General features: G+C 43.5%; 1 protein-coding gene across 1 annotated transcript; it reads right to left on the bottom strand.

Annotated features, from left to right (window-relative positions):
• Window positions 1-1,230: 1,230 nt before the first annotated feature.
• Window positions 1,231-26,525, bottom strand: LOC100538902 (store-operated calcium entry regulator STIMATE-like). The gene is made up of 11 exons (XM_031555491.1): window positions 26,489-26,525; window positions 24,964-25,012; window positions 22,800-22,895; window positions 19,560-19,681; window positions 14,143-14,255; window positions 13,184-13,261; window positions 12,145-12,294; window positions 11,019-11,132; window positions 4,424-4,819; window positions 2,244-2,364; window positions 1,231-1,584 (listed from the first exon to the last, which is right to left on the bottom strand). The coding sequence occupies exons 1-11, from the start codon at window positions 26,508-26,510 to the stop codon at window positions 1,478-1,480; spliced, it is 1,368 nt and encodes a 455-aa protein (XP_031411351.1). The 5' UTR covers window positions 26,511-26,525; the 3' UTR covers window positions 1,231-1,477.
• Window positions 26,526-27,069: the final 544 nt, after the last annotated feature.

The raw sequence follows: 27,069 nt of genomic DNA, 5'->3' as shown, positions 1-27,069 counted from the left end.
CTTGGGACCTCCAGCTTCAGAAGGACATGGAGCTGTTGGAGCAGGTCCATGAAGATAAGAGGGCTGGAGCACCTCTCCTATGAAGACAGGCTGAGGGAGCTGAGGGTGTTCAGCATGGAGAAGGCTCTAGGAAGACCTCATTGCAGCCCTCCAGCCCTCCAGAGGGGAGCTAATATACTGGAGAGATAATGACTTTCTACACAGTCTGATATTGATAGGAAAAGGGGGATTGTTTTTAAACTGAAAGAGGGGAGTCTTAGGTCAGATATTAGGAAGGAAGTCTTTATTCAGAAGGTGGTGATGCCCTGGCACAGCTGCCCAAAGCTGTGGTGCCCATCTCTGAGGAGGCCCTGGGCAGCCTGAGCTGGGGGGGGAGAGGAGGGAAGCAGAGGATTGGAGCAGGACAGACTTTAAGGCCCCTTCAACCCTAAGCCAGTCTATGATCCTATGACTATATGTATGTCGCTTCAAAAGTAATACCTCAAATTTATTTCTATGGAAACCACAGCAGATATGACGAGCACAATAACACTATTAGATAGAGCAGTTACAAAACTTTTTTTTCAGCATAGTCACCACCATTAGCTAAGCATTTTTGCCAGTGATGAACAAGAGCCTGCATGCCATTTACATGGCTGTCTGGAACGTGGCTTGTCTTTCCCATTGCTGTTATCACTGCTGAAATACACCACCCACCTCACTGTGCTCACAGCCACTGTTTAGTCTCTATAAACATTCAGTAAAAGTCAACAAATGTCAATGGGTGGCAATTTTTCTGCATGGAGGGATTCAGTTCCTCACCTTTGCTCCATATGCATTCGCATGTCAGATGCCACTCTGTCAGGCTGCCCCTATGCTGCCATCCGTCACACAGCAAGAACATGTAATGGAATACCAGTGGGAAGGTTGCCCCTCCACTGCCATTCTACCAACATCTGTCTCTGACATTGTAGATCAACATGATAAAATAGGAGGCGTTACTTTCAGAGCAGCTCTCTCAACTGCATGGTAGGCAATGACATTCGTTATCCAAAATGAACACAAATAACCCGCAGAAATGCATGCATCTATGAGTGCTTCACTGATATTTTAGAGACAAGAAACCTCACAGGTGCTAAAATAGCATTGTCAGTGTATTTATTCATTGCATTTGGCAGTCAGATCGTAGCTGTGATGCCAAAATGCCCACAAGATCAGCGTATGCTTGAGTTAAAAGCAGTCACCACTCTGTGCCAGACTGTGTCCAACAATCACTTTATTTACTAAACCATTGTAGCAAACACCATTCAACACATAGAAAGAACGCCCGTCATGAAAACTAAAATGGAAGTTGTACCCTTTGATATTAACCCACTCCCTTTCCAATGACTTAAGGTAGAAATTGGGTATCTACAGCTACGGTGAGCTTAGAGCAAGGGGTAGAAATTTGGAATAATGTTACAACAATCATCCCGGTGAGGTACGTGCAGCTCTGCTCTCAACCAAAGACGCTTTTGGGTGGCTCATCTTTAGACTTCTCAAAGACCGTTTCGTCGCCTGTCCGAGCCCGGCTGAATATGGAAGGTGCTGCAGAGCCCATTTGTTCTTGAAAAAGAAAAGCGGGAGAGGAGGCAATCAGTGAAGGAATTCACCAAGTTCTGGCAGTAATGCTAGTGCTGCTAGAGTAGAGAAACTTTTGAGAAATATTTCATCAGCCCATCAACTTTCCAAACCCAGTGCTCCCATTCCAAGCACTGGGCAGCTTCCAGCATCTGAAGGTAGTCATCACCATCAGTGACCCCAAATCCCCGCAGGTGATTTATAAACTACTGTGAAGTTCAAGATATCGTCCTGAATAAGGGTTTTAATTCATCATTCTTCTTTGTAATCTCCCACTGGTGGTAGAAAAGCAATATATGTATCTATATATATCTATATATATCCCCAAGTCTATGAGAAAGGATCCAGATTTTCAGTTTGGACAACCATTCTTTGACTGTGGGACCAACATTTGGTTGGAACTCAGCCCAGAAGGCAGTCAGGACTCTCCCTTCCACTTTGTCCAGACAAGGAGAACGACCACTTGAGGCAGAGCCTGGGTGCCACCTACTGATGCCATCTACTGATTAAATGGTTGTGCAGCCAGGCCAGGGGGTGTAAGCACATTGCTGGCTGCTAATTTGGAGCTGCACTCATTCACTGACATTAGCTTTAAGTTCATTGGAAGGTTTTTTCATTATTTCCATTAAGGAGAAGAGACTTACCACACTGCTTCATGACTTGGTAGGTTTTGGACTTAATTTCCTGGTTTTTGGAAAGGTTTCCTCTAGCTCCTTTGAGATCTTCCTCCTTCACTGGAGGACGCTTCTTTTTCACTGGTTCTGGCTAATAAGAAAAAGTATCACCCACACATCAGCATTTCATGTTTAGGACCCATAGGGAACAGAGCTGCCTGGATGCAGTGGCTACCACATGCAGAGCTGCTAATCCTGTGTTCCACCTATAATTCTGTATTCCACCCTCTAAGACCGTACATTCAGCTGCTCCATGTTTTACACATCCTCAGTTCCATATCGGGGCAGGATGTCATTACCCCTCCCAAAATTGCCACCGTTATCATTCTGGTTCTGAACCAGATTGCCCTCTGATTGCCCACCCTATGGAGATGTCTGCCTGGTCCTTCTGCAAGTGAAGACCAAGACAGATCGGTAATCAAAGTATTTGTCTGATGTTCAGGAAGGGATAGAAAAAAACAACAAAGCAAAACAAACCTGTTTACAGTCTATCATGCTAGAAGGAACTCAGGGTAACACAGAAGAATATCAGCCTCTCCTCACATTCAGTGCTTACAACATGCACTTACATCCCAACACAACACCATCAGCACTATTAACACCCTGCAGTGCATTCACTGTGTTTGAGGACTGGGCAGACCACGCAGTGGGGTATGGGGAGATCAGATTCACAGCAAATGTCGTCATTTCATCATCATCATGTCATCAAACAGGTGGAAGACGCATGCACTCCGACAGGAACATGCATGTGCATCAGTGAGAAACTTCTCTGGCCACCCGTCCACACGCAGGTCCTCTGATTTGGATTTTGGCAGCGCTGGAGCCCGGTGGAACATTTCTGTGCCACTGCTTGTAAAGTTAAAAAGGGTTGTGGAGGGAGAAAACTGCAGGGCCACAAGCTGCTGGAGCAGCGGGTGCCAGGGGACCTGGCTGTGCTGGGGCTGTGGCTCAGCTCCCACTGGCTGCCAGCTCCCGGAGAACTCGGAGCGGCTCACTGCCAGCCCCACGGCGTGCAGTGGGAAACAAAACAGCCACGAGATCTCTGGGGAAAACACTGCGAGTATCCAAAGAAAGACTGAGCTGAGAGCAAATCCTTCCAAGTTCACAGAGGGTTTGGGCTGGTGAGCTGTGAACCAAAACCATCTTCACGGCCGTCTGCTATGGGAACTGGTTGGGGTCATCCATGTGAAGCGAGCACAGAGCTGAGCCGGTTCCCACATGGAAAGGGCAAGAAATGCCATGTTTTGTTAACAGCAATATGAAACCTGCTAAGGTGCTTTGCCTGCTGTTGGCAAGGGCTGATAACTGTGAGGCTGCTTCCAGAGGTTTTCTTGGGACAGATAGAGGAGCGCTGGAGACGTGCCGAGTCACCAACAGAGAGCTGAACTCCACCTAGTTTTAAAGTGAAACTTCTCGTGCTGCGATCAGGGCTTGGTTTTCCACCAGAGCAGTTGCTGTGGATTAGCTGTCCTGCAGCTAAAACACGACGGTGCTGCACAGTGAGGTGGCCAGGAGCCACAGTGCTGAGCCCCAGTCCTGTTGGTGCGGAGCTGCACCCACCGCTGCCAGCAGCAGTGAAGCTGTGAGTGCTGCGCTGAGAGCTCGCGAGGTGTGGGGCACTGCTTTCCAGACTTTTTCTTTGGAGTAAATCCAACAGGGAGAACCGAGCTACTCTGTGTAGCTGGAGGACTGTGCCCCGCTGCCCTTCCTATGTCCTCTGCCTCTTCTTTTCTTGCACGCTCACGCGTCAGGCATTGCTTGACATGGCAGCACACCTTAGTGCAGACGCATCCTTCCAAACTACAGATAATTGTCTGAGAAAACGTGTTGGAAAAGCAGAGATCTGTCAGGACAACATCCCAGACCAGAGCAGTGAAAATGCTTTTCCCTTCCTACAGAAACGTGAGTGCTTGCAGTACGACAGAATAGATTAAGAGCCAACTAATTAAACGTATAGAAGGCAGCTGCTTTCCTTTGCCACACAATGACACCCCCCCCATAAAACATAGTTAGGAAGCTCTACGAGCAGAGCCTGTTTCACCACTTTCACAATCGCAGAGCACAGCGTTCACTGCACAACGAGAGCTGCTCGCTGGCAAGCTGTGCAGCGTGAGCTCCGACCCTGCCAGCCTCCCAGCTGTGCCCCATACCTGCGACATAACTGCAGCTCCTGCGGCTCCGATCCCTGCCGATGTGGTTTCCCAGCTGCGCTTAAATGCAGCCCGCGTGCCGTGCAAAACATGTTGTTCTCCCAGACTTATATAGAGCATCCAGCGTGAGGTCAGGGGTGGGGTCACCTTCCCAAAGCAGTGCCTGGGATGATTCAGGCCGTGCGGGGTTATTCCTGGCAGTGACTGCAGGACTCGCAGCGTGGCTGTGATGGGAGCGGACAGCTGGGGTGGGAGGGGGGCTGCCCTGCAGGGGGGCCGCTGGGGTCTGACTGAATGAACTTTAAAAGGCAAAACTTGGTTACAGACACAAGCTTTGAATATTCTCGATGGGAAGGGAGGCCATCTGTTCTTTTCCTGCATAGGGAAATAAGCTCTCTGTGAAATTTATATAAACCTAACATCAAAAGCATAACACGATGCCCTGAATCCCTCTTGTGTGGGAAGCAGTGGCCCCTGCTCCATAGGAAGAAATGGTTGTGATTTTTTGGGGTGAAAAAACTCAGTTTTGCAGTTTGTGAGGTCAGATTCAGCTTTACCCTGACAGGAGTGCTGCTGAGCTTGCTCTGACAGTAGCTCTCACACACGGGAGAGCAAAACCCCTCCCTGCTTCTCAGCAGCTCTGCCAATTGCCCACTGTGTGCACAGGGATGGGCTCAGTGCTCCCCGCGCATGTGCTGACTAATGTAAAACCTTCTCCAAAGCTTCTCAGATTCATTTCCTAAATGATTTTTTTTAACTAAATAGAAAGAAAGAGAACCTTAGGCCACACAAAAATTGGCTTCCGTAACAACAACCCACACGTAGCAAGCACCAGGGCTGGAGCCAGCTTTGGAGAGGCAGGCCAGGTGCTCCTCCCAGCAGTGCCCACCAGGAACAGCGTGGCAGTACAACCCCCCCAGCCCTCCCCCCGTCTCCGTGCGCCCACTGACTGCCACTGCAGCTCTGCCCAGGCCCACGAATGCACCTTCCTCTGTGCGACTGCGGAGCAATGGCTGGGCTGTTAGGCAGCACTATGGATGTCACACACCTAACCTTTCCTTACGCTGCATCTGTGTTTGGAACCTGCATTTTAGTAAACTGGAAGAAAAGTTTCTGTGCAATAACACTGCGATAACAGTGGGAAGGAAAACCACTCACTCCAGACAAAGTACTGTTTTTCCTCCAGGAGAAAGCTGAGGTTCCCGTCAGTGTAGGCAGCACACAACAATGCTCTCCAGTGTGTCCCAGCACAGCCCAGGCAAATCCTCTCTCTTAGACTCAATGGCACATTTTCTAAACCAGAGCTGAAGCAAAATCACAACCATTTCTTCTTACAGAATGAGGGCCAATTTTTCCTCACAAGGAAGCTCAGCTTAAACCAACCTGTGCTGCCTTCTCCGAGTCGGAACCTCACTCATCTGGTCGAGGTCCCGAGGATTCTGAATACAACGAGCATCAAAGTCAGTCAGCGTATTGCAGCTTATCCTCCTTCCTCTGTAGCCAAGGTGTGCAAAACTCCTTTCCAAAGAGGTGGTGAAAAGAGGGCGATGACCACAGTGAGTGTAGTGAATGTGCACACCTGGCCCTCCAGAAGTCGCAGCTCTTGCAGCAGACTTGACTTTTCCTCCAGGAACCCGCGCACACCCCTGGTGGGCTGCCAGGCAGAAGATGGCTCCTTGAGTTCCCTGTAAGGATGCAGTGTGGGGACAGGGCTGCCTGGGTGCAGTAAGCGATAAGCAATGAAAGTAATGCACAAACGCAAGAGAGGAGTAACAAAGGATTGACACTGTGCAGGCCCAGGCCAACAAACTGAACCAAGCTGCTTCCACCAAGAGAGAAGTGGTGAAAGCAGCAGCAGCAGCTCATTAATACCACGATTTCTGCTGTTTCGGCACAAGGCTGTGACCGAAGTTTTCTGGTTCACATCACAGCTTCACGGGACTGCAGCTCTCCTTTTTGGTAGCGCTCCCTGCTCCTCCAGCGCTCTAGGAAATGGATGGCAGATGCTCCAACTGGGGAAAAAGGCATCTGAAGAGTAAGACAGCATCATTATGTCCCCACAACAGGGGTGGTGGTTGTGAAGCAAGCGTGGGCTACACTCATTTTACTGGGTGTAGAGAAGCACATGTGCTTGCTGCAGAACCCTTCAGTAACCACAGACAACCCTGCAGTGCACAGACAGCATGCAGGAGTGTTGCCTTCTCCAGCCGGAAGAGAACCAGCACTGCTTCCCCCTCCCCATCTCACTCTGCTTTGTGCAGCAGTGATGGAAGGGAGCAGGGTGACGTTGCTCCTGTTGGGCCCGAAGTGGGTAACAGGAGGCTGCTGGGCTCTGGAAGCAGATGTCCCCATGCAGTCCTTGGCTCACAAGGAGGGACCAGGGAGTTCTGCAGTACCGCGAGGCTTCTCAGCAAACATCACTGCCCCTGCAGGGACAGGATGCCGGAGGTAAACCCAGACATTTCTAAATTTACATATTTTTGTGCCCAATGACCAACGGGTGTGACTTTGTTCAAAGAGCAGAAGGTGGGCTGTGACAACGAGCTGGGTGGAAAAGCACATTAACCAAGTTCTGCATTCCAGAGGTCTTTGGGTCTGCATTCTGCACCTCTCAGGATGCACACACAGGGCTTAACTTTCCACTTGTGAATACAGAGGGTTATGAACATTGAGACAGGCTCATTTAAAAAAGAATGAGCAAAGAATGAGTGTACAAATCTGTAATAAGTCAACTTTATTGTAAACCGTTATACAATGCAATTACATAAGATACCCCTAGAAGTTTAAGGTAACACTATTGATTAACAATGTGGTCCAGACAGAGGGCAGCAGAATACAGCTGTTTGTTTTGCTCACGCAGGCTCTACTCTGACTTTACTTACAAACAAACCCAACATTCAGTTTGAGGCAGATACTCACGCAAAGACAGAAACACCTACAAAAGAGTCCCTTTTTTAAAGATACTGCAGTTTTACTTTGTAAAACTATAGTAGTAGTTATTTTCAGTAATTGAACTGGAAACTTTAAATACATAAAAAGTTTGCACCCCAATGCTGTAAGACCTACTCTGACTTGATGTGGCTGAATTTATTCTCTTCCATTACTGCTTTCTCCTGCAAAAGCACAGCAAAGTTGCAAACATGGGTTGGTCAAGCACAGTGGCAGAGATCCCTTGTGATGCTTGGCTCCCTGCAGAGCCACTCCTTGCTCCCCTGGAACCGCAGGCAGCACCTGCGGGCAGGGATCACTTTGCATTGCTCTAATTTGCAACTCAATTTCTGAGTTTTCCCTGAAGAAAAGCTAAAGTACATTTTAGTGAGCAACATTAATATACAGCGTTCTCCTACTGAAAGTAAGATAAGGGGACCTGAATGTGTTAAAGCCAGAAGTTGAAAACCGTGTAGTAGACAACACCAGCGTTATAAATTCATGCGGATGTGTCGCGGGTCAGACACCAGGAACAGTTAATACATCAAGGCTGACCTAAATTGGTAAATCTTAAATCTCATCTCCACAATACCATTTGCTTGGTAAGTTACAATCCCTTTTCTTACTTTGGCATATAGTACACAGCTTATTTTCATTAAACAATCACACGTCTTCAAGCACGGCCTGAATTAAACTTCGCTATGAGCTATCATGAACTGCATTTACCAGGAGTGAACTCAGAGTGCCAATCTGAGGACAAACACAAGTGCTGCCATCATGTGATATTATTATGATTGGATCAACTCTCGAAACATTTACTGCAGCTGTGCCTGCAGTCCACGCCAAGGAGCAGCATGATGCAGTGGAGCACTGGGCAAATCCTTCCCCTGCACAGGAGCTCTTCAGACAGGTGCCATCTCAAACCTACCACAACTACTCTGACTTTCATCTCCCAAAGAGGAAAACTGCCAATTGTACATTTTTTGTTTCTTTTTCATGTGATAATGTAAAACAACTAGCAGAAAACCAGGTTTGGGTATTTGGCCAAGGTTGTGAACAAGAACTCTGTCTTAGCAGAGCAAGTTAGAATTGCTTTTCTCCCTCTGAAGATACACCCCTCCTTCCATTACTGCGGTACTTACAACACTGGACTTCAGTCTCTTTGGCTCACAGTGCTTTACTGTATCATCTTGCTAGGCATATCGAAATCTCAAACCAAGCGACGTTTAAGCACTTAAGACATGAAAAATTAGGCAATTGTAGGCCCCTGCAAAAACCACCTTCAAGAAACTGCTCCGTAGTGCTTATTATTCTTTTGTACTTGGTCAGTGAGTTTGAGGTCTGCTCAAAACAAGTATTTTACATGATTAAGGCCATAATTTCATACTGACATTTCACAGACTAAACATGAGACTAGAAATAGATATCATTTCAATAATTTAAGTAATTAGAGGAGGGAAAAGGAAGATAAAATGAAAGCTTGTACAGTTAAATTTGTATGCGCTGCTCAGTTGATGAGGACAGTAGTGACTGTGCAGTGGTGTGTAGCACGTGTGACATATTTCTATTTCACTAGCCAAAACTGAACAAAGCCTATGCTGAAAATATAAACACATTTATGACGAGAGCCAGCCCCATCTCCCACATCCCTTTAGAACAGTGAGCTGTATGAGGCTGCTCTGCTGATGAAAATGAGTTCCTTGAAGTACTGTGCTTCTGGGGACACGAGCCTGCCCAACCAACAATAATCAGAAGATGCAAGTCAATTAAATCAACAAACAACAAAACAAAAAATGAAAACAGAGGCAACCCTGATGAGGGACATTTTCCCATTTCCCTATCCTCCACTTCAGAAAAACTCAATTGAGCTTCCATTGTCGTTAGCTTCTAGATTTAGTCTAAAAGAAACACTAGTATTTAAACTTATTGCAGTTATTACATTTCAGTGCACAGTAACAGAGGTCAGTGGCTCAACTTAACTTGCAAACATCAGGTTTGGTACAACGTCCCTTTGAGTCACGCCGAGGTGTTCCCTGAAGTCTCAGAGTGCTGCGATCACCTCAGCAGCCGAGCAGGAAAAAGGAAAGCTGGAACAGTGAGAAGGAAGGGAGCGCACAGTTCAGTATTTACTAAGGCCCGAGAACCATGTGGAAGTGGTCTGGATAATAAATCACTTTAAGACCTAGTAAATTCGTAAAAAATGTAAAAAATCTTAAAAAGTTCTGAGCAGTTTTCTGATGAAACTGTTTGGTTTAAGGCTTGGAACACTTCTGATGTCCAAACACTAAAACAGACTTGCAATTAGTCTCTGCTGTCACTCCTCTGATACACCGCCTTGTCCTGCACAAGGTTCAGCTCAGCAAGGAAAGCTGTCAGAAACAATCATTTCGAACGTAGGCAAAGCAAAAGGATGTCCCTGAAAATGTCTGCAGGGCTTTAGAGCAGCACACGTTGTCAATTGCTAGAAGACATATGCTGAGAACTGCAGAAGTTCTGCAGTGACTGTACTACACCTCTCTTCTTTTATATACGAAAGGATAACCAGGCTGACAGGAAATTAAACAGAAGAAACCCATTTTTTTAAGCACTTGACATAGAAGAATGCTTTTTCAACAAAAATAAGCATGGGACAGAAATATTCACAATATTGTAGCACAAGTCCTCCAATCAGATCAAGGCCCTGGATGGTGCTATATGCAAGGAAAAGCCTCAGGAAGGTTCCATCCCTCTTGCATGACATGAGAGATACATACAAGAGACTTTCAGAAATGGAAATAAATTCATCCATAGATATTAATTTCACAAAGAAGTAACCTACCACGACAGATTTCTGTTATACACTAAAGTGCACATTTGTCAAATATGCTAACACCACCTCTTATTAAACAAAGGTATTCCCAAATCACGCCGAGGACTGCATTTTTAGTGATATTTGGTGATTTCAGCAGTGACAGAGAGCTCTTCCCTTTGCAACCCCTTTGTCTGAAACCAGGACACAAGGATAAAATGATTTTCACTACAAATCTTTTGACCTTTTCTGCACAAAAAAAGGGAACAACACCCTTTTCTCTGACAAAGAGAATCTTTAAATACAACCGTATGAAAATATAACTTAAATATAAAATAGTCAAATAGATTTGAGGAATCTTGGAAAAAATCTTTGTTCCACCTATTAGTTCCATAGGTACCTGGTAGCGAGTAAACATTTGTAACTTAAAAAAATAACATTAAGTTACAGCTTGTAGCCATAAACTATTCTGCTCTAGGAATTATGCTGCAAAAGCCAGTTTTAGTAATAAAACACACTCTAACTTACTCGATTTGGATGCCTTTCAGAGAACACCTTACACTGCATCATTCAGTAACCATAAAGGAAAGGTTACTGCATCTGTTTTCTCTATCTTCTCTGAAATGTCAGATACCATCACCTCAGTGACTCGTCCTTAACAATGCTGCTTTCACATAGGATGAAAAGACATTCTTGCATAATTGGTCAGTGTGTCTGTAGTGCAACTGAACTGCAAGTCTTCCAACTGACTGCATTATGTTGACAGACCTTGCTTTTGAGTCAGTTCGTATGAAAGTGAGAAGCAACTGCAACATTAAAACCCACTGACTGAGAAGTTCTTGCCGTGAAACCTGGTAGCACAGGTCAGGGAATGCATCATACTGGCAGACCAAAACGATGCTTCTTCTTCTTAACGGGCTTCAGGTTGGTCAGTCTACGCAGGTCCTCTTCCATGTCCGATTCCTCCATCTCATCGTCTGCTGAGATGAGGATCTACAAACAAATTACAGTTTCTGAGTAACATACAAAGTCACAGTCTTTCCTCATCCTGCTCTTTACACTTGCAAAGCATCTTACTCCAGAACACAATTTGGATTTACAGTCAGTTCTACCCTGCAACATCACATATCCTACCTGGAACCTCAAGCAAGTGTCAAAGAAGGACACATACCTATTAATCTCCACTACAGTCACAGACTCTGCACCTAAACAAGTGATCCCAGCACCTCCAGAACATTTGCATTACATTATATTTGCAATATGATGGTCATTTTATTTAAAAAAAAAAAAAGCAAAGCCACAAAAAACATATAGGTAACACTGTCTATAGTCTCCAGCCTCCTCTCACTTGAAGCTACTAACCTGTCTTCAAATTAGAACTGCCTATTAAGCTTTAGTACTGCGTAGCATTTGTAGCAGCATTTGTAGCAGCATTTGTAGCATTACATCTGTGGGAGCCTAGAAGAGGAGGGGAATCAATTCTTTGAAAGGGTTGATAACTGCAGGACAAGGGGAAATGGTTTGAAGTTGAGGGAGGGAGATTGAGGTTGGATCTCAGGAAGGGGGAAGTTCTTTACAGAGAGAGCGGTGAGGTGCTGGAACAGCTGCCCAGAGAGGCTGTGGATGCCCCGTCCATCCCTGGAGGTGTTCAAGGCCAGGTTGGATGGGGCCCTGGGCAGCCTGGGCTGGTATTAAATGGGGAGGTTGGTGGCCCTGCATGTGGCAGGGGGAGGTTGGAGATTCATGATCCTTGAGGTCCCTTCCAACCCAGGCCATTCTGTGATCTGTGACATTTATGCATACATTGTGTCTTCCTGCCCTCCAGAAGGAAAACAACCAGCTAACGAGTGGTGCAACAATACCATCTTATCTGCTTCTCAACTGCAAACACAAGGAACCCTGCAAAGAACATCAAAACCAATTTCACAGTGCTACAGTGAAAACAACGGTGTGAGGGAGGAATTGCATTGATATTGCATTAATTGCAATAATGAACTCTACATACTTCTGACTCTGACTCTTCATGTGATGCTGCTCTCCTGTAGCGGACTTTACTTCCATTTCTTGAATCTTGTCCTGCTTCTTTTTCTTCAAGTTTAGCTTTTGTCTTCCCCTTCTTCATAAGAAAATTATCTACAACCCAGAAGATAAATGCCTGGTAAAGAGAAGGAGAAAAGTGACAGTTCAGTTCTCTTCAGGTTAGCATATGCTCATTCAGTCAACATGTAGACAGAATCAGGAAAACTTAGCAATAATTCTGAATTGGCCTAAAAGTTCAGTTTTATATAAGCACTGAGCTCCATCGCTTATTATACACTGCACAAATTCTCTAGAACACATCTACTTTATTCCATGGAAGCAGAGGAGAGAACAAGAAAAACAACTATTGTTCCAAGTGATCATTAACTCCTCATGCAGAAACCTGAGTGGCTTCAGGCAGACATTTTAGTGCAACAAAGCTTCCCATTTCAAAGAAAATCCATGCTTGAGCGAAATAAGGAGAGAAGGAGCTGCCAGCAGTTACTAAATGCAAAGACAGCATCTCTGGCTCTAGTCTTGACTCCCAGACTGCTGGAAGGGTGTACTTTGACAAGGATGATGGCACATTTTGCACTTCTCCTCCACTCGTGTGTTGACCAGTCACTAACAGCTGTGGTCAGACACAGGATACTTCACAGTGCAGCTATCCTTAGCCTAATTGCTTTCTAAAGCAGATTTCATTGTCATTTTACAATCCCTATGTGTTCCATTATTACATTCAATCTACTCAAGTCATCAGCTCAAAGAACTCAACAAAGCACTTCTATACCCCTCCTGAGCTTGGTTACTCAGCTAAGTATGGATTTCAGCTATGTGCAATCTACATATCCAGGCATTTTCTCCTCTCTCTAACACTTTTCCTTTTAAAAAAATTAAGATAATTAACACATGAGGATACACTGTGCTTTAAGGATTAACATTAATTAAGGATTAATGACATTTAACTAACAGATGGGAGAAAAATACAAGTAAACATCTCATTGAAGCATGCAAGTTATACTGACATTAACAAAGAAGGGAACTATCAACATGACGATAGCCAGCTCCAACTGGGGGTTCTCTATAGGATTCAATAAAGCTACCTGTGAAAAGAAAAGGATTAAATTCAGATCATGGAAGCATGGGCACACAACTGGATTAGTAAGTGCAACCACTGATGTACTAGCTAACTCTATATAAACAGTTCATGTGAACAAAAAAAAAAGAAAAGGAGAGTACTTAGGACAGCTTATAAATCACCATAGATGAGCGAGTGGGGCTGGCAAGAAACTTATCTCTGTCATTTTTGTTTACAGAAGCCTGAGGAGATGCTTTCAAATAATTTCGACCATTTAAGAGCTGCATGTTCCTTGGGAACATGTTTTTAAGTCTTATCTTAAGGAAATTTAAACAGACCAGGGCTATAGAAAACACATGGTAAGATAACTCAGTTCCCCAATTAGCCCACACCACATAAGAGGGACTAACTGGTTTTAGTGTGCTATAGCACCACACACATCACTCTCAGTGCTAAGTTACACAGATGCTATCAAAATGAATCCAGTCATCAGCAGCTAGCTTCCCTGAACCACTGCAAATTACCAACAGCCTACAGCTTACTTCTATGAAGAAGGCGATGCAAAGGAAATTTAAAATACAAAGAAAGGAAAATGAAGTACCTACAAATACGAGTTAAACAATTAGAAAAGGAGTGTTCAGACATCAGTAGATAGAATAAAATTTTATATATTGCAGTGTATATAGAAGAAAAACAAACTATGATAGGATATTTCTGGCAATTAATGTCAGAAAACCTAATCAAGGAACAGGAGCATACCAATCCTACAGAATTAAATGGCACTGAGTGTAGTCAGTCATGATGCTTGAGGATAAGTCAAACCAATAAACACTGGAACACCAGAAATCAGAATTTATGGCTTGCACCTGATTTTTTTTGTCTGTAAGATGCAGTAAAAATACAAACCTCCTTCCACTGAGGTATCAGAAGCACTATAATGATGATGGTTTTCTCAAATGTCATAATCATTATGTACAGAGCACACTGACCCATCCAAGCACTGCACTGCAGTGGGTCACCTGCAAGAGAGAAGAAAAGATCAATACACACATATGGTTGGTTTTACCTCACAACAAACACTTTAGAAAAGCAATACGAGAAGAAGGGCAGTTATACCTTTGGAGTATTTTGGAGTGCCCTCTCCTACTTCCTTAGTGCTGTTCCTACCACCCCTGCCCCACTCCACCCCAATTTATCACACACAGGCAACCTTCCACATATCTTTCCTCTCTACAACGCTGGGTTTTGTAATTACCCAATGGTAATTACAGCAACAGGTGCAAACGCCACTATCAAAAACTTAAATGAATAAAATGTTAATCAGGATCACACTTCCATTTCAAACTGAAAGGGTTTGAGTATCTGCAGCACCCCAATAGGACGTGGCAGAGTGAAAACTTGAGCGCCCTGCTATCTGCCTGGACAAAAAGGATTGTACACAAACATCTGAACAGGAGAACTATTAGCAGATTTTATGGATGCAAGGAGAAGAAAAGAGAAAAGAGAGGAACGGTAGCGTTTCACTGGAAGCCAAAAGGAAACTTTGCTCGGGGAGGTTGTTGGCCTCTTACACTTTCCAACTGCCTTCTGACTTCAACTGCAGCTTAGATCTTGTCAGCCTGGGGATGAATAATGTGCAATGGAAATTCAGATGCCTTCGTGTATTTGTAATGCATAATGGATAGTTGCTACTTCCTTTTATGGAACATTTCTGAAAGGCTTTCAATGTTAATATGTGGTGATGATCTTGAGACTTAGGGGGGTTGGTCTCGATGATCTCTAGAGGTCCCTTCCAACCCCTACAATTCTGTGATTCTGTGATTAACTGTTTGCTGCTTAAAAAAAAATAATAAATCAGACCACAGTCCAAAACAAGGGACATTTTCTAAGTAAGCTTTACAGTAAGAGGTGATGGATCAACACTCAGTAGTCCAAGACAAAAACAGTTAAACACTCAAGTTCTACAACTATGTACTGCAATTAAGGCTTCTTTTGTAAAGGGAAAAGAACAGTGATAAAATTTGAAGGCAGAAACATCACAAAGTCAGAAGTGAGCATCTGTCATTCTCCTGGGGATGGGAAAGCTGAGTTAAACTTGAAATTGCACACTCCACATTTTTGTTTGCATTCTCTAGTTTTCTTCACTAAGTAACAAATACAGAAAAATTTGATTTCTGGAGATCCTTTCAAACTGTAATTTTTAAATATAATTTAAAAAATTATGCAATTCAAGTGAAAAAGAAGTCTGTAGCAACATCATATCCAGGAAGTGTTCCAATAATATGTGGGACACTTGTACATTCAAAGATTCGGTACATAAACTCAAATCTCTGAGGGACTTGGCTGATTTAGTTGCCAAGCCTCCCTCAATGAAACTTGAAAAGTCGTGGTGGTCAGGTGAAGTCCTCAGCGACAGAAGAAAAGGCAACATCACACCCATTTTTAAGAAGGATAGAAAGGATGACCCTGGGAACTAGTGACCTGCCAGCCTCACCTCTGTGCCAGGCAAGATGATGGGGCAGATCCTCCTGGAAGCTATGCTAAGGCACATAGAAGAGAGGGAGGTAATACGGGACAACCAGCACGGCTTCACCACGGGCAGGTCCTGCTTGACCAACCTGGTTTGTACTGGGACCACTGCTCTTTAATATCTTCATCAGTGACACTGACAGTGGGATCAAGTACACACTCAGCAGGTTTGCAGATGACACCAAGCTTTGCTGTGCAGTCAGCATACCTGAGGGATGGGATGCCATCAGACAGACCTAGACAGGCTCAAGCAGCGAGCCCAGGTGAGCATCATGAGGTTCAAAAAAATTCAAGTACAAGGCCTTGCAGCTGGGTCATGACAATTCCACTATCAGTACAAGCTGGAGGATGTAAAGATAGATGCCAAAAAAGACTTGAGGGTACTGGTGGATGGCAGCTTGACATGAGCCAGCAGTGTGCCCTCACAGCCCGGAAAGCCAACCGTACTCTGGCTGTGTCTTCTGTTAAGTACCACTGCTCATTGCAGGAGAGTTGGACTAGATGACCTTCAAAGGTCCTTTCCAACTCAAAAGTTTTTCTGATTTTATGAAATTAGAAGTTTAAAGCTAATGTTGAAGCCATAAAGCCCTAATTTCATTTCCAAAATCTCTGACAGCCTCTCAAATTCTGATTTTATACCTGCTGAGTAAAACTTGCATGTTTAGAACACACTTGCTAACCAGCAGAAATCCTGTTACAAAAAAAAGAAAAAAAAGCACATTAAAGCACATTAAGATTGAAAGACTGACACTGAAAAAATTGGAAGCCTCAGCAGTGACAACTGTAGCCACATCTTGAGGCACTTTCTTTTAGAAGTGCCAACTTGAAGAATCTCTCCAAAACAACATTTAAAAGCTTTATAATGAGCATCTATGTACCCTGTAGGTAGGCTATGGGGAAATGTGTTAAGTTGCTCTGCAAGTCATAAGCAAAGGGCCAGGGGGAAAAGATGCAGCAGAAACAACTTCTGAGCTTCTCCATCTCAGAAGCAGAGACCACAGCCATCTATTTGCCAATAGAGCTCGTTATCAGTCAGGGCAATTTGGTCACCTGTTTTCTACTCCTAGCAGCTAAATCGACCTAGTACAAGAATGGAGGGGGAATGCAGGAAACTTTATTTTTGGTATAGATCACAGCTGCTTTTCTCCTCTTTACATACTCAAATATATTAACTGAGTCCACGCTTCTATTAAAATCCAGCCACTGATGTAATGAATCTGAAAATACAAAGCTGGAAATATGAAAACAAATCTAATAGATGCAAAAATTCTGACAACAAAGCCCTTGATGGAGCCCCATGCTAGTAGGTTCATACATTAGCATGCTGTACAAACAGCAACCATGTTGGCATCTTGGTATCCATTGTTTTCTTGAGGCATTTACACTTAAAAACTACCCTCCATATAAAGAGTGGCTTTTAAAACCAGCAAGACAACAGCTATTTTTATGACAGCTTCTCAAGTAATGAATCACCAGGGATCAAGTAATAGAGCTAAGATGGGAAATGAGCTCACAGTGAGAATGAGCTTGAGACAAATGATTATTTAGGCTCCAGAAACACAAACATCACCACTCAGTCAAAAGAAGAGACTTGCTCATTTGTGGGCTTTGTTTTTCCACGCTTGCAAACCAACTGAAAACACGCTCGTCTTCAAGCAGACCTTCTTTGGTACTTCAGATAAAACATCATAAATCCCAAACACGTCTCAGTGAGCAGACACCTCACCACTCATGGATGCATCCATGACATCCAACACATCCATATTTACCTCCAAAGGAGACTGCAGGTCTCCTGTCTTTACAACACCTCATTTATTCGTTTTTAAGGACCTTATGAAAAAGGAGACAAGAGTTTTCCCAGAGCCAAGGTGAAAAGTTTTAAACAAAATGGTAATGTGGGATTTGGTTTCAGAAATGACAGTGGTGCTTAACAGAAGAAAACAGCTTACCCTTTTTAGACAGTTCCTGACTTCTTGCATGAGGCCTGACCTTCCTGCCTTGCCACCACTAATAGCCTTCCATCTGTAACCCAGTTCTCTTTATACTAGAAGCATTTCCCATACAACTAATGAAAACAAAGATATACAACACACTTTTTATCAGTCCTTATCACAGTCTGTTTAATAAAAAACAAACAACACAGGCTAAGGCCAGGAACAGCATACTAATGAGCACATAACAGGGAATGTCACTAAGAAAAAGACTGGAAAGAAAAGCTAATTACAAAGGAATTACAGAACTTCCTACACCACTTACACTTTGTTAGATCTGCTACCTGAAAATGGCAGTGAAGAATCAGTCCCAGCCAACCTCAGCACAAGAAATATAGAAACCCAAGTCTGAGGACTTGTCTGCAGAAACTAGTGCCTTTTCTACACGCAGTGAATTCCCAGATGGTTTAGCTGTGGACCTAAGTTCCCAGAAGAGTCAGATGAGCATCAGTCCAGAAAAGAGTGGAAACATTTAGACAGTGGTACATGGGGAAAAAGAAGAAAATAAACAGAGTTGTGGCAGTGCAGATTTAAACAGCTTAAATGGTCATAAGCTGCAGCCTAAGAGATGCACATTCACCCTATGATTACCACGACACATTGTGGTACTGTTTCTCCCGAGATATAAGCTGGGCATACATCTATTCTAAACTTCTAACATTAAAAGCAAATAGCAATTAACGCTATTTGATTTAAATTAAAAAAAAAAAATCCCAACTTTTTACAGTACTTGAACAAGGTCCTTATTTCTTTTTTATTGTTATCCACTCTGGATACTTTCTTAGGAAAACTTCCATCCCCAGCCAGCCAGGCTAAACAATCTGAAAAGTTCAGATTGAGCAGAATTGAATGTTGATGTCAAGAACGTGCTCCATGAAGTTTTTCTGCACCTGCAAATCCACAACTTCTGCAGGTCAGCAGATTGCAGTGACTATCAGAAGACAAAACCCACAGCTTCACATGAAAGTAATTTCACCACTCTGCCCTTTGGCCTATCAGAAAGACTTGTGCATTTTTCATCAGATACAAGCCCCGTGTGCAGGAATTCAAGTAAACCTTACATGAGAACAAGCACATTCTCTTCACAAAAATATGTGCTTGTTTGAAGAATGCTGGCAGGATGCTGAACCTGTATCTTTACACGATGGCATCTGGTGCAGTGAAAATTCCTATCTAGGAAGTGATAATTCTGGCTACCACTTATTTAAAAACATTTCATAGTACAGTTATCTTGCTGCTGTTTTCCATGAGATTAGCCAATACTAAGTAAAACAGTACTGCAAGTAAAAACAGAAATCCAAGCAGTTGTTCCAAAGTCACTAGCACTTACAGACTCATTAAATAGTGAGTAGTGATAGGACAAGGGGGATGGTGTTAAACTGAGACAGGGGAGGTTTACGTTGGACATCAGGAGGAAGTTTTTCCCCAAGAGGGTGGTGAGGCACTGGAACAGGTTGCCCAAGGAGGCTGTGGATGCTCCATCCCTGGAGGCATTCAAGGCCAGGCTGGATGTGGCTCTGGGCAGCCTGGGCTGCTGGTTGGCGACCTGCACACAGCAGGGGGTTGGAACTGGATGAGCACTGTGGTCCTTTTCAACCCAGGCCATTCTGTGATTCTATGATTCTATAACTTGTTAAAGACTTTGCACACCAAGGTACAGAACTTGCAAGAATGTAAGTGACAAGTGAAATATTACAACAGCCATTATGACAGCTGTGCTACGACTTAAACATCAGCTGTTAGCTGAAACATCCTGAAATTCTGTTTTGGAAAGTGTTTCAACGCAAAAAGAGAAACATTTACCATATTCACCAAAGCGCAGGGACTCCCACTGCTGCCATTCCACAATGATGCTGACTGCACGGACACCTGCATAGATTAACAGCATTCCTAATGTGGCATCTAACAAGAAGTTGATAAGGTACCTGAAAAGAAAAACATAAAGATTAAGCAAGGAGCAAGGGTTCGTTTTCCAGAAATTCAGTGTATTTTAAATCCTCACCTGATAAATCTGTATATTTATTGAGAAGTTGGAACACTTCAATTAATATTTACCCACTTCTGCAATTACCTAGCATAACACTTAAATAGTTTTATCAGAGTATCAAGATTCTGTTTCAGACCTTAGGCTTTAGCTTCAACTTACATTGCTGCCAGCGTTGGGTGTGGGTCTGTGTGTGCATGCAGTGCCTGCAGTCACTATCAAAGCCACATTTCAAATTACTGAGGGGTTCTGTGGAAATGATTTGCTTGAGCACTTTAGATCTTGTTAAAAGACGTTTGAAATTGAATCCAGAACAAACCTTCCCACAGAACAACTAAGTGCACTGGACACAAGACTGGTGCACTGCCAACTGCTTCAGGAGGAACTTCTGCAATCTTACCCACACTTTAAAAAGCTACAGAGATTGCTAAGGGTTTCAAATTAATTCTTAGGCCCATTCAATGGTGCAGCTGGACTTCTGAGTGCCTCGTGAGCCCGTGTGGTTTGTTTACTACTGCTCCATTTTGGCTGAACAAAACAGCAGCTGAGAAAAAGAGACAGCGAAGGTCATCCCTGCTGAAAGCCACACAGTGAATCCCTGTAACTGAGATGCTTATTTGGCAGTTCCCAATGCTAAAGTAAACTCTGGAGTCCATAGGTTCTTATCTGCAGTGATAAAAATAACAGATCAGAGCTGTGGCAGAGTCAAGTGCATGTGGACAAAACAACATTAGTAAGAGGAAAGCAAATACAGAACATGTGCATTCAAGGCAGTAAAGGAGGAGCTGTTCTGACCCTCAAAAATCCCATTCAAGCAGCAACTCAAGAGTAAAAACAATTAGACATGCCTTGCTTCAGCCAAGATGCATCTGTAAGCTTACTAAAAAGAGCTATTCTCCAACAGTTGCACGTCAAATCATAGTTTGAATGAACTTTTGTATCTGACAAACACTAAAATCCACGCTGAGCATTTAGCAAACGAAGCCCAGCAACTGCAGGAATCCACAAGTCAGTCAGGGCCACCAGGGGCTGCTCTAAGCCCGCAGCAGAAGGCCCAGCACAGCTGGCAGAAGGCTCTCTAACCAGGCCTGCTGCCATCCCACTGCTGTGCTGCAGGCCAGATGTGCTCCAAGCCCACCCGTGGTACCCAGTGCTGAGGGACACTGTTGCTTGCTTTGTCTATTGAGAATCCTTCAAGCCACAAGGTACCTGTCCAGAGGTTTTTTAACAGGTGCTTCGTCAGCTTTCATCTCATCCTGCCTGAGTCGGAGCACTGCCGTACCAAGCTGACAAACACTAGCTTCCAGTCCTAATTCATTCCAAGCTCTGAATCACAGCGTTCTCTAAAACATTTTCTGGTTTTGTTCTGATAATAACCCGCAAACTAAAAGACAGAAAACTATCCTTGGTGAAGTTTGCTGAGTGAAATTACTATTATTTGAACTCACAGGCAGAAGTGCTGCTTCTACTCAGCTATTTTCACCCACTCATACCCTTAAGGTGTATTTCTGCCCAAGAAAGGAAGAGTGGCTCTGGCTGATGTAGCATACTGCATTTCAGACCACAGGTCCTGGGTCCTTGCCTAGGACACTGCACAGCTCCACACAGTTATCCTGAGAATGCTGAATGACACTTCTGCCTCCTGCCCTCCTGGCTTCTGTGTGCCACGTTCCGTTTACATGAACAGTGGAATTTGAAGATGAAGTTACATAGACTATACAGACACATGCCAAAGACCTTTTGTTTTGGAACCTCAGCAGCCAACACAGAGTTGTTCTTAGATTTTAAGATGCTTTAATGAAATACTAGGCTTTATCTTTAAACAGTGATGATTCTGGACATGTTATCATTAGCTTACTTAAACACGTACATGAAAATGGAACAAAAGCAATTTGCACCTGTCACTTTTATAAATCATCGGGAAATTAAGTCAGTAAGGAAGAGGAATCCAACAGTGATGCCTGGTATTACTGAAACTCTCATCATTATATCTTAACCTCTACAGTTACTGTGTTAAAACAACGCATTTTCCCTACCAAAATGCTGTGGTGGGAGGAGAAAAGCAGTGTTTTACCAGCAGATTTATTGCATGCAGAAACAGAAGAAACTAAGGAGAAATAAAGAGAAATCTTTAGTCTTATGAAACACCACAAACATGTTCCTTGAGTCACTTAACTTCTTTGGTTACCAAAGGGCAACAGTGAGCAGCTGCCATCATCAAAGTAACTGCCTTTGGTTCCAGGGAGCAAATGAGTAGGCTTTTGCAAGTAATTTCCCAGCTTCTATTAGCAGAAATGTGTAGGCTTCTTTGAGCATGTGCCCCGTCAAGAACAAACCCAAACAATCATCATCTGCTTCAGTAGCTCCTGTGAAGAGCCTGACAGGGTCTTAGTCACAGATTCTTCAAGTTGAATACAGCACAGTGAAATGCTTATCTATTTAGTCACACTGCTCCTAGTGTGAGACTGCAATATTAACTTCTGTACTAACTGCCTGGGCATCAGGCAAGACTTCCTGCTTTTAACAGTGAAAATTATATTGCAGTAGAGGATGTAGGTTTTTGAAGGACATACAGGTGTGAAAGATTTTTGATTATTATCCCTGTAAGCAACCTGACTTTATATTAACACCTTGCTGCAGAGAATGGTGAAGCTGGAGGTGAGCATACACAACTTCATGTCCTCTGGTCCTTAATATCTCCTATCTCCTTTAGCAAACAGCCTCGTACTACAATGTGCACCCTAAGTCCTCATTAAGAAACTGCAGGAGGAGAAGTAACAGTTTATCCTCAGTCTAAAGCATTCACACAGACCAGAAAAAAAACCCAAGCAAGCAAGCAAGCAACCAACAACAACAAGAACAAAAACCAGACCACTTTCCTAGGTCCTGCCAGCCTGACACTAACAGAGCAAATTTTGGATCCTAAATTAACTAAGCTTAAAACAAAGGTCTTTGAAAGCGACTGACTTCTTGCACGAAATTTGCATTAGCGTCCAAGTACAACAAACTCAACAGCAGAAACTTCATATTCATCAATGGTTCAAAAATTAATCACTCACAGTGAACAAGGGTCTTCTTCAGTAAGGTCTGATAAGTAGACGTTTGCGAAGTGGATGAACAACATCCCTATGGCTTGCTTGGAAGTATCTAAAAACCTGCATAGAATAAAAAAACAGCTATTAAGAAACATGCAACTGTTTACCACACAGTAGGACACAGCAAATTTATACTGAAATTCCAACCCAATTATTCATTTTTCATAAAATAACAACTCTAAAAGGTAATATGCCAAGGTAATTAACTCACTTAGCAATGTTCCACTTTAAGTTCAACCCTTTGGAATATTCTTCCTTGAACCTTGCTGACAATAAATCAAATCATACCAACTCGAGGCCTTACTGTAATTTGAAGACTGCGGAGCTCCTCCTGGTATCATATGCATCATCTACAAGCTAATCTTCACTAAACCTGGCTCAGCCTTTAGTAACCTTCCGTACACAACGAGTATCCCAGGCTCACAAGACATTTCAGCTCCTTTACAGTTTTGTATACTTGGCAAGTTTTTGGGAGGGGCAGAGGGAAAATTGTCTTGTATAGGTGGACAATTTAATAGCTAATTTCTTTATCTGGTGCATTTTGCTAAGATGCCTTTGTGGGTGTTTTTCACCTGAAAGCATGAAGAAGCCTCAATGAATTTCAGCTAAAGCACAACAGCTCACTTGAAGAGGAGCAATAGCCTTGAAACCACTACCTCCACAGCAGAAGACAAAGATGGAAAGTAAATAGTTTACTACTCATTGGGAAAACATTAAAAAACACTTAGGTACAGATTCAATATTGATTTTGGTCCCTTATCATTCTTTTATTATCTATTTATTGTTATTATTACAACTTCCCAACATTATTTTTAAGCATTGGAATCACATCACATGTATTACATTGACAAGAGTGTGTTCTTTATACAGCTCAACACTCATTTGGCCTGTTGTTTTTATGCCTTAAAAACAAACAAACAAACAAAGCACCCAACCAAATAGTCCCAAACACTTTATGCCTGAATTTGTCTGCCAGTTTGGTATTAAAACTTCGTTCTTCCAAATGCGTTGTGCAGCACAGTGCTGGGATGAGGCAGGAGGCCAGCACGTTACTTATCTAATCACTACAGCATATGATAAATAACGACACTCAAGTCCCAGAACTAGATTATTGGCTTAAAAATTGAAAACAGCCAGACTGAATTTCAGACTGAGGTAGGCTGTAAACAAAGAATTGGTATTTACTTTTTCCATAAAATAAACATCAGGATTAATTACGAACAGCAGTGTTCTTTCAGATGAATTTCAGCCATTGGAAACAAGCCCAAAGCTAGCACTTCTGTAGGTTCCAAAACCTGGAACAACAGCATAACTTTTACATCTGTCTCAAAACAAGTATGGGTAATGCTGGCATCACTAGAAGAAAACAATATTTTAACAGTAATAAAAACAAATTTTTATACTATGTATTGCTCTATAATTTCATAAGGTATTATCTTTCACCATCATGTTTTCTATCTTACAAAAAACAGGATACGGAATATGAAGCTTTGTTGAAGTTAAGAGCTTGTGCAAGTTTGTGGATGTTAAGATGCGTCGTCATTGCAGTCTGGCAGTATGTGAAGGGAACTTTTAAGCAGGAAGGGAATCAACTTATTACAGTTTGATAGTGATAGAATAAGGGGGAATGGCTTTAAACCAAAGGAGGGAAGACTGAGGTGAGATGTGAGGAGGAAATTCTTTAGTCAGAGTGCTGGCAGTGCTGCCCAGAGCTGTGGGTGCCATTCCTGGAGGTGCCCCAGGCCATGGAAGGGCCCTGGGCAGCCTGAGCCCTGGGACAGCCAGCCCATGGCAGGGGTAAGCTCGACGATCTGTAAGGCTCCCTCCAATCTAAGCCATTCTATGACCTTAGGGCAGTTCTAGATTCTATCTTCAGGAGAAGGTGCAACTTAAAGCTAAATGTCTAAAGGTATCTTTGTGGTGATATCTGGAAGCATACCTGGAAGGGAAATACCCAAAGGAATACAACATTTTACTGACCAATGTATTTCAGTAATTGTTTTGTTCATCACATTCTTGCATCACCTTATTTTTCTTTTTAAATTATTATCATACGCAAACAATCATTCTCTCAATACATAAAACACCCAAGAAGCCACACTGAAGGATGAACCCTGCAGCCACGTACCATATCCTCCAAGGACGTCTTTCATGCTTTGGTTCTCTTAATCGCTTTACTACAAAAGAAGAAAAACAATTGGAGATAATCAGCAACTGCAACCATGAGACATACTGAGAAGTAAAAGCAGATCTCCTTGCAGAAGCATTATACTCTTCAATAAATCAGAAGATTATTATCGAAGAGTTGAACCCAGCGGCATTTCACTTTACCCAACCCCGAAGATGGATTTTAAAAGAAACCCCATCCCTCCTATCTCCCACCAACCAACGGCCTGGCTGCCAGCATCCCCACACACAGCAACCACCCACTGCCTGACTACCATTGCCACAGCTGCATCCTTTATGACCAGGCAACCATAACATTTAATTTCCATAGTAAAGCAGGTTCCAAATATTAGAAAAAGCAGTTTCTTTCACTCTTTGGAGTCCAAAAGCCAAATAGGAAAGCATGGCTTGCAATGTAGGGGCAAACTATAACATCAGAAAGAGATCAAAAGGATGAATAACAAGACAAACATATTATCTGACAAAGCTTATTTATTTTCTGGATGACAAATTAGACTTTGGTTTGCAAACTGAATTCCAAACGAGGACGGATTTTAAAATCAGATACTGCTTTCACAAGAAGGTTTGATAGCCTACAAACAAACAAATAAAACACAAACAGACAAAAAAAGCACCACCACCAAAAAAAAACCAACCAGTATTAAAATAGATGTCAACTACACAAAGGTAAAAAGCCACAGATAAGTGTGGCTGTTTCAATACTGATGCTGCCACCACACAAGCTGGTGTGTCCCCATGAGCCCAGGGGAGCAGAAGCCCAAAGCACGATGGAGAACATGAACTATGGGCTCAGAGGGACAGGGCTGACATCCATCCCTGGGGGCACCTCTGGGATGCAACATCCCATCCTAGTGGAACACAGCATGGGATGCAGGGGGGAGCATTCTGTGATTGCACAGGATTTGGAGGAGAGGATGGGAGGGATCAAAGTGACTTGCAGAACGAGTTGGAGGAAATAGATAAGGGATAAAAACAGCCTACACAAACAGCAGCTGATCCATAGCCCTGCACTGCCTCCTGCACACAACCTGTCCGAGCTTATTGAACTCCGCTTCTAACTCTCTTTCTGGGTGAGAAAACCATTTTTCCCCCACTGGGTGGGAGCTGGAGCAGGGAACCACCGCAGCCTCTGCTGCCCCATCCCAGTGCCCCACAGGCCAGCTGCTGCTCCAGCTGCACGCTGCTCACTCATCTGGCACGTGTCAGCAGCACACCGAAGTACCAGGCAATGGAAACCTTTCCACAAAGAATGGGTCCACTTCCCTCTACTGCCCAAAGCACAGAACCAGAGCACCAGAGGTTCAATGTGCCCTGCCAGAGCCAACGCCAACCCCGAACAATAATTATCCATGCTGTTATTTCAGAAGTAGTCTCCTAAAAAAATGTGGTCATTGGAAATTAAAAAGTGGCAAGAGGAAAAGATTGCAAACGTACACCAAAGAAAAAGTTGTAACAGCAATACTCACCGTGGGTCTCCATGAGCAGCATGCCATAAATACACAGCTTCTGCTACACCACGAGCAGCACCCAGATGACTCAACCAGTTCACAGCTTACAGCAAGCACTCCCCGGTCACACCAGGAGCTGATAATACCTTCATTTTTGCAAAATGGGGCAGTGCACAGCTGTTGGTTGGCCCCCACCTGCCCCAAACAGCCATGCAGTGGGTGCTCAGCCCAGCAGTGCCAGGCACACAGCGCAACTCACTGCTGCTCTGAGAGCTCAGCAGATGAAGAGTAATTAGCTGGGAGCGTTCAGAATTTCACAGTCAATTATAAATGAAGAAAGAAGTGCTGGTAGTTTATACATCTGATGCCAGACTTTTTCAGGAAAGGAAATAAAAGCAGTTCTGCCAACAAGCACGGGAGCTGCCAGATGGGCAGATAACAGACAAGACAGCACGGAAGGCAGAGCGTTCAGTGATGCAAGCTCATTAGTTGTCTCCTGTTTCATGAAGTTGCTAGCAATAATGCAGGACAGATTTCACTTATTTTAAACTCTATTTTGGAAGGCTGTCAGAACCTCTGCTCTGCTTGTCACTACCAAT

The sequence above is a fragment of the Meleagris gallopavo genome, chromosome 14 (genome assembly GCF_000146605.3).
Source record: "Meleagris gallopavo isolate NT-WF06-2002-E0010 breed Aviagen turkey brand Nicholas breeding stock chromosome 14, Turkey_5.1, whole genome shotgun sequence".
Lineage (NCBI taxonomy): Eukaryota > Metazoa > Chordata > Aves > Galliformes > Phasianidae > Meleagris > Meleagris gallopavo.
The sequence above is the reverse complement of the archived record's forward strand: the minus strand, read 5'-3'. Positions and strand labels throughout refer to the sequence as shown.